General features: G+C 41.5%; 1 protein-coding gene across 2 annotated transcripts in view; it reads left to right on the forward strand.

The window, feature by feature from the left end:
• Positions 1 to 15826, forward strand: part of XYLT1 (xylosyltransferase 1) — a 178315-nt gene that overhangs the window by 84183 nt on the left and 78306 nt on the right. For both annotated transcript variants that reach the window (XM_053957225.1, XM_053957226.1), the window contains one exon: positions 1776 to 2301. In XM_053957225.1, the coding sequence (XP_053813200.1) occupies positions 1776 to 2301 (526 nt within the window). The remainder of the gene's footprint in view (positions 1 to 1775; positions 2302 to 15826) is intronic.

Consider the following 15826-nt stretch of genomic DNA (forward strand, 5'->3'; position numbering starts at 1 on the left):
TGGAGGCTGCAGCCAGGTCAGGGTTGGTCCTGTCTCCCAGGTAACATGTGACAGGACAAGAGGAAGTGACCTCAAGTTGTGCCAGGGAAGCTTTAGATTGGATATTAGGAAAAATTTATTCATGGAAAGTGTTGTCAGGCACTGGAACGGGCTGCCCAGGGAAGGGCTGGGGTCACCATCCCTGGAGGGATTTAAAAGCTGTGTAGATGTGGCACTAAAAGACATGGCTTAGTGGTAGACTTGGCAGTGCTGGATTAATGGTTGGGCTTCAATCCTGAAAGTCGTCTTCTATTTAACTGAACCTGTGTTTCTGTATAAATGCTATTCTTTTCCTTAAAGTAAGTCTGAGAAAAGAAATTGATTTCATGCTTTCACTTAAATGTTACATTTTATTAAAAAAAAATATTTCTCCCCAAACTAGAATTATTTTGTTTGTTTGAAAAATGTTTGGATTTTAGTTTATGGTGTTGTTTAATTTTTTTTTTTTAAACTCCCTTGCATTCATCTGTGTCTACAGCTCAAGCTAGCTGCAAACTGGACATTTTCATGGAGAGAGAATCACTTTATTCACTCACTAAAAAACTTCTAATGAATTAATGATTCAAACATTTCCCATTGCCAAGCTTCAGATGTCAAACTGATACTGACTCCCTGCATGGCCTGGGATAAGTCATCATCTCTCTCTCTTTTCTCTGCAAACCCTGACTGTTAAATAGTTCCTCCCAGAAGAGTTGTGAGAAACAATTAGCTCATGCTGATAAAATGTTTTGAATACAAAATGTGGTTGATAGGTGCTAAAAGATGCTCCCATCATTAGTGATGCTGTCATTTCCCAGTCTCTGATTTTTGGTTATGTGTTCCACAAGTGAAAAGGAAACAGGATGGACTCAAAAAGTCTATCAATATTTTTACTCCTGTCTTCAGATGTTTTAATAACTATTCATCATTGATTTTATCTGCTACTGTTCACTTTTGCAAACAGAAATATTTCCATGTCCACGAATCTAAAAATTGTGTCCCCCCACAAATTTCCACAGCTGGAGCAAAGGCAGCTCAACCTAACCCATCCCTGATGCAGACAAATATTTTACACGGTCTATTCCTTTTCCTTTATATGATAGATTTTGAATGTTGCAAAGTTATGGGCTGTATATTTATCAAAGAGCATTGAGGGGAGGATCATGATGGTTAAGAGCTGACACCCGAGCCTGACTCTGACCTTCCCAGGGAGGGTTCAAACGTGTAGGAACTCAAAAAAGAAGAAAAAAAAAAAAAAAAACAACAGGGCAAAACTGGGAGGGATTTGTTTTGTGGCAAAATTACTGCATTGAAAGAAAGCTCAGGCTGTGGTCAGGTGGTGCTTTCTGCAGAGCAACGAGGAATTCTGGGATACCAAACTGTGATGGTTCACAAGGAGTGAAAGGAAGCATTGAAGGCCCTGCTCTTGCTCCTTTGAAACCTGTGTCTGTTTTCTCATGGATATTTAATGGTGTCAGGGTGAAGTGTCTGGTTAATCACTGCTCACAAACCTGTGTAAAACCTCCCTGCTCCATCTGAGATAGGGCTTGGACTCTGGCCCAGTGAAGAAGAGATGCCAATGCAGGTGACTTGGGCACCCCAGAGGCCTCTCACCTTCTTCTGCTGCAAACCCCAACACAGGGATTTTCTGCAGTTTGTAGGATTGTAATTGATCTGTGTTTTCATGTAAGAAATGCTTGTCATGCATGGGATGTGACTGTTCAGTAAGATGAGTGTAATTTTTCTCCCATTTATAGGATGGCTATTTTTCCCACCGACCGAAAGAGAAAATGCGAACAGACAGCAATAATGAAAATTCAGTCCCCAAGGACTTTGAAACTATTGATAACAGTAACTTTGCTCCCAGGACTCAGAGACAAAAACACCAGTCTGAGCTGGTGAAAAAACCCCTTAGCAAACAAAAGGAGCACTTGAGAAAGAAACTGGAAGAGGAAAAAATGAAGGAGAACTTGCTGCTGGGGAAGAACTCCAACGAGGTGGTGCAGTTCAGCGATCACCTGGGAAAAAACAGCAGCAACAGCAACAACCTGAAGGAGATTGACAGGCCTCCCACACAGCATCTTTTACAAAAAATTGAGAACAGCTCCCCTGAACTGAAATACGACCAGCCACCCAAGTGTGAGGTGACGGGCAAGGAGGCTATCTCGGCCATGTCCCGCGCCAAGTCCCAGCAGTGTCGCCAGGAGATCGCGGACGTTTACTGCCAGCACAAGCTTGGGAAGCTGATGCCAGAGCAGGTGACACGTTTCTGTGCCCTGGAGGGTAAGTTGGGAGATGGAGAAGTAAAACACTGTCTTGGGGGAAGCATTCTCTCTAATTGGAATGGCCTTCTGATGACAGAAATGGCTTTATTGCAGGAATGTGTAATGGACTTGGACTGTGAAAACAAGGGAGGCTTTGAATTCCCTTTGAAAAAGGGAATAATGTGGATGTCACAAGATCCCTGGTGGGTTCCTGTAGAATTCACTTCCACCAGATTTTTATTGCACAATGTGATCTAGGTATTCAGCTGCTACTCCTGTTTATTTTAGTTCTTAATCTACAGACACAGAGAAGAATAGTCAAAATCTTGCCATGCTGTGCAGGAGTTGTGTGCTTCTTGGTAATCAGAAGAGTAATTCAGTGAAACAGTGAATTCTGGAGCTTTATGCTAACCAATACATGAGTGGCATTGCTGTTACGGCTGTATGGCTATTTTTCTGTCACACTGGACTCCTAAGCATTTTGATAACCCAGGTAATTATCAGAAGCATATAAAAAAATTCCAAAAGCACAGGGAAAAGTCCAATTTTGTGGCTGACTTCTATTTTTAATGTTCTTGAATCATCAAAAGTTATTTTCAAAATCACTGCTGGAAAGTCAGTTACCTCTGCTGGCCTAAGCCAAGCTTTGATTTGTTGCTTTGGTTTCCCCATGCCCTCAGATGTTACCTCTCAGCTTGCTGTCAGTTTGCATGTCTGAGCTGACCTTTTTCTACTTTTCAAAGAGTGCTTCATGTGCCACCATTCATCCAGCCATAAGCTCTCCATAGAGTAAAATGCCTTTTAAAAGAAAACAGCATTGATCAGTTGATCAAAGTGGGTATTGATCAAGGAGCAGCATTACCCACAGCAGCATTTGTTTATACAACAGTCCAGGGTCCCAACCCTGTAATTGGCCATGCACAGAAGGATATTCCATGTCTTTGTCCAAGCTGAAAGTGCAGAGAGTATTTATAAATTAGAGAATAGGTCTTGCTTTGAGACTGTAGAATAGACATGGGGATCCATGGGAACCAGGGGATGTTTAGTTCCTTTCATTGGGAGCATCCTCTAATGGCTTGTTTGCTGCACCATCACAAAGCAGTGGTTACTGCAGGGTGATTTCAGTGTGGTAGAGAGAAGGACAGCATTGCTATTACAGGGATTAGGAGGTTAAATTCCCTGTACAGACAGTGAAAAAGAGGAGCTGCCCCAGAGAATGTATCAAAAAAAAAAACCACATGTCCCTGTAACAAGATTCTTAGGCTTTTAATTTAGATGGTGCATCTTACCAGGATGAATGGTCTGAGCACCCCCATTCCCCACTCCAGTGCATCTGTGACTGTTCTGTTTTGGTTTTTTACCATGTCTCTTCTGGTGTTTTTTCTGCCTTTCTTATCACAGTAATACTCCAAATTGTTAAGCTGGGTGGGCAGACACTGGAGACAATTAATGGAGCAGGCAGAAGACACAGTTTTCAGTGGGAAGAGGGGAAGAGGGACAGTAAAGGCAGCACAAGTTGAAGGGAAGACAAGAGAACAGTAGAGAGTTAAAAATGGAGCAAAAGCAGACATCAGGAACAGGATGAGCATCAGTGAATACCCCTGGGCACCATTGAGGTGCCACTGGTGGAACCCACTGTGATAAACATGTCCTTGCTATTCCTTCCCTCTTCTTCCCCCTTCTTCCCTAAGGGCAGGGCAGTCAGCTGTGGTCTGTGAGAAAGCTGAGGGAGGCCAGCACCTTGCAGACACTGCCCTACACTTTAGGGATCAAGAAGATGTCTTAGTAATGGGACCAATGCTATGAACCTTGTGTAGGTAAATGTATCCTGTACACAAATATGCAAGCGATATCCTGGCCAGAGCTGGAAGGTATATTGTCATTAGTGTGGGCAGACACTGCAATTTTGCACACACCTATGCTTCCATGCCCTGCTTGGTAATCTGTCTCCCAGGGGTGCAGGGTGACTTTCCAGAAGTTTTAAACAACTGCCATCCTTAAAAACAGGCTTCTCAATAAATATTTACTGCTTCTTTTCTAAATACAGGATTTATCTCTTATGCCCTGCAGTCAGGATAATAGTGTGATATTAGAACCAAGAACAGTGTCATATTTTATACTTGAAGCCTTTCAGCATATATGTACATAGCATGTTGGTATAAATGTTTCCATTGTAATGTCATAGTAAAATTCTCAGTAAAACTGGGAGCTACAAATATGTCTAGAAAAAATGATGAAACTGTCCAAATGTGATTAATTTAGGAAAAACTCATGTGGTATGGATATATACCACATTAAAAAATTAGGTGCATTGTGTCTAAAATTTTTAGATTTTAGACTTTAGATTTTAGACACAATTTTAGATTGTGTCTGAAATTTTTAGGTTTGCTGAGCTAGAGTTTCATTTAGTTTTTTATTTTAAGTGGTGACACTTGTTTAAAAAGAATAATTGAGAGACATGTTAGCCTAGCCAGATGTATACATGTGGAAAATGTTGACTTTCCTTTGCCTCAAGGTTATTTCCTCCTGCCTATGCTGACAGCTGAAGTTAACCACTTCAGCTGCCAGATTTCCTTGGCAGAAAGTCTGGACATCCTGTGTTGCCCTAGAGCAGAATTGGGAGCTTTGCTGTGGAGAAGTGGTAATGCAGCAGCATGTGGAATGGGACGTGAGTTGCTAATGCAGGAAGCACCAATGCACAAGAAGATTGGGTCACCAAACCTACAGAGGAGATCCAGACCTTGAAGTAATTTCCCAAATGTTTCAATACAGAATTGTCAAGACAGACATGGGGGATCCCCAAAACTGAAAGCACACAGTGCCTACTGGAAGGCCTTGTATGGATATAATTTGGTAGATCCCTTGAATTTTATAGGCCTGTTGAAGATCCATTGTCTGAGTTTCAGTGTGTTGTGGTCCCATGTCTCTCCTCCCACTGTAGAACATAAATACTGCTCTTCTTCACTCACACAGTGACTCCATCCCTCATGAAAGGTGACTTTAACAACTCTGTTAGTCCTTGAAAATAACTGAGCTTGGTTACAGGAGAGTTTGTGAAGTACTGGACATCAGCTTTTGGGGATGTAAGACACCCCATTGGTAGGATTGCTGTAGGGGGAGATGTGGGTAGAGGCACTTCATGTATTAAAAAAGCAATCTGGTGTTTTTCAGCAGCAGTCAGACATCTGGGGTCTGAGTCTGTGTGTTCAGCATGTGAGTGTTGTTCCCATCAGTTTGGTTTGAACAAAGGTTTCCTGTCTGTTTGCAGCAAAACTGTGAAGTATAAATATTTATGCGTTGGAGCAGCACATTCATCCATTATCCCAACATATAAACGTGTTCCCAGTGCTGTGGTTTCCATTGAGATGTCATCCAGCATTTAATCCCCTTGGATCTTGTCTCAGCTGATCAAAACCATGACGCTGCTAAGTGTAGCTATCAATCATGGCCAGGACTCCATCCAGCTGGATTGTCATAAATGTTAAGTGATACATTCACTTCAGTGGTTATCAACAAGAACAGGATCATACAAGCTGTTACTTTTTAAAGTGTTTTATTGTTTCCAAAGGCAACAGGCAAAGGAAGTTGATTATAAGGATCTTCAGTGATAAAAGGAAGGATTGTTAAAATCAGGAGCATTATGTCCCCTATCTGACGTGCAGGTGTTATTTCCATGAGGGCTGCAGTCCCTCTAAGGGCACTGCTGCTGGAGCAGTAGAACAGGACATGGCACCTTCACCAGTCACCTGACTTGCAGAGCAGGTGAGCTGACATTTCCCTGCAAGTGGTTCTAAAAACACGGCACAAATCTATGGCACAGGAGATTGGTGTCAAAGGCTTTAGGTGCAGCCTTACCCAGTCACTGCTGAGAGCAGGGCAATGGGCAGCTTGCAATTCTCCCTTGGCTCAGAAGGGAATGTTTGGCCTTCGTAGAAGTGAGTTTTGGAGAAAATGCATTCAGCAAATGTGAGATGGGACGTGTAGGCTCAGCACAAGGTTAGATGAGGAAATAGCAAATCCAGTCCTGTGCGGGTTGAGAAGACACCCACAGACATCCTTTGGGGAGTTCCTTTTGTCTCAGGAGACATGATACAGGGATCAGCAGCCTGTGGACAATGTGGCAGATGTTTCCTTGCTGGGGCCATCTATGGCCTAGTCCTGTACAGACACTGATTGTCCTGGTGGGCCAGACATTCTTCTGCTTGCCCAAGCTGTCGGTGTACATGGACCAGCTGCTCCCTTCTTTGTCCATCATCATGCATGGCCCTCCTCTTGCACAGAGATACTGGGAAGAAGCAGAAGTTTAAATGAGAATTCTTGTCTCTAAAATACCCATCACTCTGTACCTAGATAAAATCCCCTTGAACAAAGCACAAGTGACCTGCTCTGTGCCACGTTACCCCCCACAGAATCCATTATTACTGTGGGCAGGAGCACAGTCCTAGAATGGCCACTGTGGCCCTGACCCTGCCCAACAGCAATGGGCAGCACTGCAGCTGCAACTACACAACTCCACATTTCAACATGATACTGAACTTGTGATTTCTACTTCCTGTCCTCCTGAGATGAAAAAAAGCCTAGCTGCTTACCAGTGGCTGGATTCAGTCCCCACGTTCTCTGGTTTTCACTTCCATGTGGATCATGGTAGTTTGCAGCTCTGCACCCCTTGCTTTGCAGGGTTGCTGGATGGACACAGAGCACAATTCCTGCTTGGTTATTGCCATCAGGTCAGGGGTCATCACAGGCACAGTCCCAGGTGGTCTCTGCACCAGGCCTCCTCTGGGCCAGCTTCTCTCAGCTGCCATATCCCCAGGGAAGCCTCTGGCCCAATCCTTGTCATTAATTATCCAACTGGCTTTATTCTTGGCCCAGGTCTGTGGCCCTAGATAGACCAAAATACATAGCAGAGTTTTTTGAGAAGTATTTTCTAAGATGTAGTTCTAGCAAATGAGAAGTCCCTAGGAAAGCAGAGAGCCTCAACTGATCCTGATTTATTTCCCACAGGCGTTTCTGTTGTCTTTTCTTAGTTTTTAAGTCAAGCAGGTTTTTCGCTACCTTCATCCTTGTAGGGTAAACCCAGCTTACAATAAAGTAGGAAAATAATCAGCCTCCCTCATTCCAAAACTGCCTTCTCCCTGGTTACTTATTGATAATGCTGCTCTGGCACACAGAAGCAAGTGCTTTCAGCTTCTTAGAGGCTGCTGGGAAGAAAAATTTCCATTTTATTTTAGAAACACAACCTTTTGGTTTTCAAACTGACAGAAAAGGGCTCTGGAGCTCTGCTTACTGAACAACACACAGGTAATAGCAATCTGAATGTCCAAAATGTTTTTATCTGATGACTTGAAAGCACTCAGCAGAAAGAGGTGTGATTCATGGGAAGGGAGAGGAAAAGCCACAAGATGCCAAATACTTGTGGGGTGGAGCAGAGCTGCTCTTCAAGGCATGGAAATGAGAGCATCCTCTACAGAACTTTAAAAGAATGGGAGCTGTAATGAAGCAAGTAGAGGATTTCATCTGCTCAATATGCATGTATATGCACACAGTGACATATAAATGTGTGGTTTGTTTAGCTTTTAAGGTTTTGGCAGTGCATTTTTGGACTCACTGGGTTTGATCTACAGATCATTGAACCCCAGATTTGTCTTTTTCTGCTGGTTTCAGGATTCCAAATGACATTGGCTGCTGCTGCTTTCCTGTGTGTTAATCTGTTAGTGTGACAGAATCACTGTGGTGAGCTATACACAGTTTAAGGAGCATGTAAGAGCCACTGCACATGCAGCCCAGACAGCATTTTAATTTGCTACTCCACAGATGACTCTGGTTGCAGTAAATTTACTGTGAGTAGACTAATTGCAAAATAACCCTAATTGAGTAGTTATCAGCAAACAACATCCTGTGGAACAAAACTGCTTACAATTAATAGCATTTAAGCCATGCACTGGTATTCTGCAGAATGCTAAGATGTAATTACACCGTGTACAGAGATTGTGTTCTGTTCTGGAAACCATGTTTCCAGCACTGCTTTCATTATAAAGGGCCGTTTCAAGATTCAGTACTTGCATTTTAGGCTAAGTGAATTTATGAAATAAGTGATGTGTCTCTTCCCTTAACGTGTGTGAAGCAGAACCAACTCTAATAAAACCAGTGAAGCTGTGGCACTGTCAGGAGAAAAATGAGTGGTGCTACTGTCTGGTCACGTTTCTCCACGTTAGGCTTGTCTGATCACCTGTGGGTCTGGAGGCTGCAGAATTGGTCCCCAAGAGCAGACTTGCAGAAATCACCTGGCACATGGCATCTCAAGGAAATGCTGGGAGCATTACATGACACAAGGAGTCAGGGGCAGAAGGGATGGAAAATTTATGGTCAGCAGTCCTAGTTCTCACCAAGCCTCTGTTTTGGAAAATGTTATCATTTTATGGAACATTAAAGAGGGAGCGTGGGCAAGCGTGGGAGAGGATAATGGCTGAGTACGTCCTTGCTGCAAACCTCCTGGGAAGAGAGCGTGAGGGTAGCAGAAGCTCAGTGAATATTTTGATAAAGATTACTGTGTATGTACAGAGATGAAAGAGAAGTACTTAAGTGATCGTTAATGCTTCCCAGTGATCCTGAAATGTATGGACAGTGTTGGTGGGGAAAGTCAAATACAACTATGGCTAAAGAAAATTGTTGGTATGAAGGTATGAGCTGGGGGAATGGGGAGAAGAATCAGAAGGACCAAGAAACCCAACCCAAAACAAAAGCACCAAACCCGGCCTCCCCCTGTACAAGGAAAATTTGAGCCCTACTCTTTTTCATACATAATGCTTTTCATATAAATTGTTGTTGGACCTCTAGAGTGGATCCATTATGCTGATTTTAGTAGACAGACCCTGAAGAGGAAACATGGCATCTAATTATCTTAATTTTATTCAATGCAAAGCAAGCAGCTGTGTACATTAGTACTGGACTGAGCTTGAGTTAAGCTTCAATGTTATTCTTTCCTAATTCGACATTCCAACCATAACAAAACTGTGTCAGGGTGTCAGTGTAACTTACTAATTGTAAGCAGGCAGCTTTTAGATTTGCTTTTTGTTTTAAGCCTAAAATGCCACCAAGGACAAAGGAGCACAGATTCAGCTCTGTCTTTCTAACCACTGCACTTCTCCAAGTACCATTACTTAGCAAATACTCAGTTTTTATGGGAATCTGCAGCTGATGAACTATTATTTTGAAAATGGGGAAATGTTATGTTCCAGAAATGCCATGCTAGCTGCAGCTCAAGGCTGCCACAGTTTAGTTTGAAGCCAGTGGCACTGAGTGTATTATTTTTAAAATAATTGGGGGGGGAAATATTGACGTTTAATTTCATCCTCCTGAGCCAAGGCGAAGAATTTTTCTGTTTTGTGGCTTCTTGAAACAATGCCTTAAATATATACAGAGTTTGTTACTGTATTAAAAATATAATTAAAGGGAATGCACCCTGTTTCAGGAAGGTTTTTAAAAGGCTACATTTCTTTGATGTATTTCGGGAGTCACTGAGCTTTATGAGATCACTGGTTTGTAATGGCTTCCCCTGGAAATGAGGGAAGAGTTGTTTAAGAGATCTAACTCTGAATTAAAATGCCAGCAATCTAGGCAGGAAGCCAATCTTACAGGACATTATTGCCATTTTAAGATTCCAAACCATAATTTGTTTCTGTTGAAAATATTTCTTATGCAGAAGGTAGTTTTAAAACATCCATCTTTTTTTTCTCCATGGGTAATCATGACTTCCTTAGAAGAACTGAATGACAAGAATCTGTAGCTGAGTAACCTTGAAAAAGATTTTGAAATTGCTCATTGTATATTTAGTCTTCCAAGTAAATGCTTGTCTTTGATAGTTTGAGAGCGTGTTAGAAGTGAATAGCCCTGATTCACTGCTCACACTATTTTAATATCCAACTACCTCACTGATTTATCACTTAGTTGTGTCAAATAAGTTACTCCTGATTGGCACCTTTCTAAGGAGGAATGGAGCATTCCCATCTCCCAGTCCCTCCTGCTGTCACCAACAGGCTCAGCTGAATGCACAGTAAAGTCTGAAGCCTTTCACAGTTCTACTATAAAATAAGACATTGGTTTAAAGTCTTGGCCCTACTGAAGGCCCATGGCAAAAGTCCATCATTTTTCCTCTCTAGCCTTCTCACCAGCCCCCAGGGAGGCCAAAGAATTTTTCAGTCCTTTCTTTTAGGACTTGCTGAAAGCTGAATGATCTCTATCAACTTCTGTGTTCAGTGCTCATCCATTTGTCCTCATTCACAGATGTTACTGTAAAAATGGTGGAAGATTTAAGCCAAAAAGCAAAATAATGCTGCAGGAAAATCATTGTTTAATAACTTGAACTCAGTGGTTCTGGAAAATAATTTGAATAGCAATTGTATGTCCTTTCAAATTGTGATATTTGTAGGATTTCTTATGAAGGCCTGAATTGCTTGTTGCCTTTTAAAACAGAGCCTTGTGCCTGAGAGCACTCTCCAAACCCTCCCTGGACTCTGTCAGCCTTGGAGCGCGGACCACCTCCCTGGGGAGACTGGTCCAGTGCCCAACCACCCTCTGGGTGAAGAACCTTTTTCTAATATTCTACCTAAACCTCGCCTAATAGTCTGCAACAGCTGTAGGTCCTGTCAGAGAGCACCACAGAAAAGAGCTGTCAGTCAAAAGGATCTTTCTCTACAAATCTCATTGGAAGCCTCACTACTCAGCTGAAGTTCAGGGCAGCCCTCGGTGGAACTAGAATATAATGGCTTGGATCATTCCCTTTGTTGCAAGGTGATTGTGTCTCTTTCCTGGAGACTTCCTTGCCCATACTAATGGAAGTGTTTTGTTGAAGTCTTGATTAATTTCTGTAACTCATTACAAGTTGTAAGAGAAACACTTTGCTGATGAGAATGCACCTTTGTTGGCGAGTGGCTGTAAACAGCAGCTTAAGCAGTCTGGCTGCTTACTCACCTGTGGTTTTAATTGCAAATGAAGGGTTCCAGCCAGCCTGGATATTGCTGTGCAGTGGAGCATTGCAAACCCTGCTACTCTCAGGCTGAAAGCTCTGTGTGTGTTACTGTGCTGCATAATCGTGTGGAGCTCGACAGTAGTATGACTGAACAGAACCATACATTTTCATGTTCTTCATCTATTTTTGGGCTGTGATTCATTCTGGGCAATTTAGTGAATAGTGGAGAGGAATAGGGAAGTTCAAAAGAGAAATTTACTGCAATATATGTTTTACCCATTTGTACTTTCTCTTTTGCATGGGATGAGGTTGTAGGTGCTCTGGAAGAATTTCCCTGTGACACTGAGCAGGTTTGAGGATCTATCCCCAAGTCATTCTCTCTGTCTGAGACAGTCACTTTCTTTGGTCATTTATTCAAAAGCATGTGAGGAATATACTCCCTTACAGAAGGGAAAGCTGGACAGGAGAGTCCAGCATGGCTCATTTGGCCACCTTGTCAGAGAAACAAATGGCTAAGGAAAGATATGTTTGAGATTAATTGTGAGGAGAGCTACCAAGAGACATTGTGGAAAAGACTTGTGTATAACACACACTGGGCTTGCCAAGCCAGAGCAGAGGGAGCTACACAGAGCTGATAGGGTTTTGTAAACAAATCTGTAATTTTCTGCCAGGAGGGAATCACAAACCCAAGCTTCCTGTGAAGTGTTCAAAGCAAAGTGGGCTAGAGGTTTAACTGATGTAATAAAGTAGCTTTGCTGACCCCTCTTAAGTGATGTCTTACTTCAGTAAATTTATTCTGTAACCTTTATCAGTGAACCATAAAATGTCTCTATGCACTTCTATCACCAAAATTTTAGATTCACTGAGAAATAAACAAGACAATTTTGTTCTTATAGGAGCAAGCACAGATAAAGAGGTAGAGATTCTTGTCTTACCAGTCTGTGGAAGTTTATAGTCCAAAGCAAAGCCCATCCATCCAGCATTTGGGAATAAGAACAGTTGTACAGCAGTTCTGATTCTGAAAATGTTCTATCTTGCAGATCCCTGAAAAGCAAATGAGAAAATCACTTCTGACAGGCTCATGAGGAATATTACAAGGAAGCTTCAGACATCTCTGGCATTCTTAACCTGATCATCAAAAAGGAAATCTTAGTGAGAAATCCTACTAGATTCAGCTCCATCATTTACAATTGAAAATGCTGCAGTTAGCACATAAGTTCACTCATTTTCATTTCTCTCAATCATTTCTGGACATTTGTAGACATAATTTGCCAAACATGCAAACATTTGTGTTGTCATGGCATTTGCTTTACATTGCTGCACCCTGCAAACTTTTAGGAAATAAATCAGGGATGTTAGGGGATCCCTAACGTGCAAACTTGAAATCACTCAGAAAATTCTACTGAAACCCATTCCAGCAGAAGGATCACTTCAAGAAGAAGAAAAAGGAATCTGCAATGTGATTGCTCTAGAAGTTATTAAAGAGCTCTAAAATAAGGAGGGACAGCAGGAATATGCTCCATTACACCATATCAAGGGCCAACCAAATGAGCACTCATAGAAGTTAAGTTCTAGACTAATACCAGGGAAACTTGGGTTTTGTTCTTTGATGTGGCACAGGCTCGTTGGGACACCTCAGACAGCTCATGTCATGTACAGACCAGGTATTTAACTCCATTGCAGACACATGCAGAGGCAAAATGAGGGTGGTGATGTTACAGTTAGTTTGGTATTTATGTGGATTTTAAATCCTGTTTATCAAGAGACTTCGAAATAATTTTGTTAAAAAATAACAGTTTTTTTTTTGAGTTCCCTAAGGGAGTTTGCTGAACAAAAGTATCTTTAAGGAAGAAAAATTCTCTCTTTTCTCTCTTTCTCTCTTTTTTCTGGTAGCTATCAGTATGTCTGATGTTTTTGTACCAGACCAAATCTCTTCCCTTTGTTTCAGGGTGCTTAGAAAGGGAACTGTGGTTTTACTTATCATATATTTCAAAGCCTGCCTGGTGCTATATTAGTTTCCACAATAAATTTCCCATGGTAAAGTGACAAACCAGTAATTTTTCATTATGAATCAGCTATCCATGAAAGATTGGATTTAGGTCAAAATTTATTACTCTATGGAACTGAGGCCAATATTTAACATAATGTCAGCTATCTTGATATTAGAGAATTTTAATGGCTATGCAATTTTATTCAATGATGAAGTTATTTCAGTTGTTTAGTGTATGTCTGGGCAATTTGATATACAGAACCTTGAGATGAAAATTGGATAAACATGGAAAATGGTGATTGATTGGTGGAAGGTTGCAATAATGTCTGCCTTGATATACCTTTTATTGTTAAATTATTTATCTAATGCAATCTCCTACACTTTTAGTAGTCTTTAAGTTGGCATTAAATCAATGTTTAAGTCTTCACAGTCAGAAAGGCCTCATAAGTCAAACTGATAAATATCTTCTAACACATCAGGAGGAATAATGATCCATCTTAATATCTGAAAGTAAAAAAGGTGTTATTCCTTCTATTTTCTATGAATCCCTGTAGAAGGACTGAACCATAAACCAGAAGAATGAAGATTTGAAGACAGAAAGAAATACCAGAAAGTAAAAGCATAGTAGTAGTTTGTCTGGGGAATCAAGAGCAAATTCTGTCTGCTTTGAAAGGTGAGTAAAAGTTGTCCCCAGGGCTGAGCAGAGCAGTGTGAGCTGAGCTGACCTTCCCCTGCTGCTGTCCCGGGGGGCACAGCAGGGCCTGGAGGAGCTGAGTGGCCCCAGGGCACATGGGGCACCTGGCCCAGGGACTGAGCTGCTCCTGCTCAGGTGTGCATGGCAGGCTGCGTGGCACACCAGCAGCACGTGGCTTGGCAAGAGCACAGGGGCCTTTGGGATTTGTCCCTGGGAGCTGGGGGTGAGGCTGTTCCCCTGCAAATGGCCAGCAAAACAGCCCATTTGTGTTCGTGTTCTGTGCTGGGGACCTGGGTGCCCTGCCCTGTGTGGCGTCTTACGGGTGTCCTTTTGTCTGCACTTTGCCTAAATACAGCTTAGTAATTCTGTATTGCATTGTTCAGAAAATGGTGTAGGCAACTTGTTTTCTACCCCGTCTACCAAGTGTTATATGGCAAGGGCCTGGATTATTTGTCAGGAGGCAGATAAAAGGATCAGCAAGCACAGCTGAAGCTGCCTTTTTCCTGTGCAAGTACCAGTTTAAACACCAGAAAGAAATACTAAACATAGACTATAGGAAAAAAAAAATCTTTATTCAGATAGTAACTAAATCTAGTGAAGAGTGAATAGGAACATGAGTTCCTTTCTGCCTTAAAGGCAGCAATATTTTTGAAAACTAATGCTGGAATTTTATTCAAATAGTAGGAGGCTTTTCATTTTTTGAGGTGGAGATAGAAAAAATTATCCTATGGATAAATAGAATCTCCAAATGACTTTTCATCTTAAAGCATTACAAATTTATTTCAACTATGCCTAAAACTATCCAGCTGCAATTCCACAGAGGTGCCCTAAGTACACCTTCAGTACTTGGTAAGTTTTGTCCAGAATTCAAGTAGAATGTAAAAACTTTCCATCATCCCTGAATAATACATTTCAGAGCTGCTGAAATATTTTTCATCATTTGCATAAATCTTGCTTGGAAGTAATTGTGATTTGACAATTTTCTTTTCCTTATCTGAGTTGAGAACTGAAAACTATAATTGTTAGCTGGCCTAAATTGGTGTAGCTTCATTTGGATAAAGCAGTGAACCCAACCAACCCTGCAGCTTTTCTAAAATGCCATCATCTCCCTTTCAAACAGCATCTGCCTGTGCTGAGGCAAAACAGAGGAAATCCTACATTTCTTCAGACTAATTGGATTAAGCTGGACTGGAAATTGTGTAATACTACACAGGAGACATTTAGGAACCCCCAAAACCTCAAGCTTCAAAGAGCAGTTTTTGTAGCAGTTCAGGCTCCCTACCTGGGCTTGTTTATTGCTTTGAACATTGCAGACTTACTTTTATGATTCAGTATCATCCATAAAGAAATTCAGCTGTTATTTAAAATGCTCTGTTGGGAACACTCAGTAGTTATTAATTAATAATGCATCAGTAAAGCAACAAAAGGGCAGGTAAAGATGCAGTTAAAAGTATTGGCTGGGTCTCTGCTGCCTCCAGAATTGTGGTTATGTCTCATTTCCCCAGCGTTAGCTCATCCTTGTGACTCTGGGTTCTCCTCTTCATACTCCAGGCACTTTCTATAGAAAATACTGACTGATGCATGAATTTATCCACAATTAAAAGTAAACCAAAATGCCTGTTAGCATTAAGAGTTATAAACTTACTCCTAACATTTTTTTCAGTGCCAGAAACCTGTCAGGAACTTGTGAGAACACAAAATCGCTCAGTAATTTCCTTTAAATGAAGAAAATTTAGGGCTAAGTCTAAAAAAAAGAGAAAGAAAAAAGCACACTAAAATCTACTTTGAAGTGCTGTTATATATTGCTAAAGAGTTTTATAGACAACAGTGCCACTTTATTACAGTGCCAGTGAGGATCAATGCTGTGGAAGTCAGTGCAAACCTGGTGTCAG

The sequence above is a fragment of the Vidua chalybeata genome, chromosome 16 (genome assembly GCF_026979565.1).
Source record: "Vidua chalybeata isolate OUT-0048 chromosome 16, bVidCha1 merged haplotype, whole genome shotgun sequence".
Classification (NCBI taxonomy): Eukaryota; Metazoa; Chordata; class Aves; order Passeriformes; family Viduidae; genus Vidua; species Vidua chalybeata.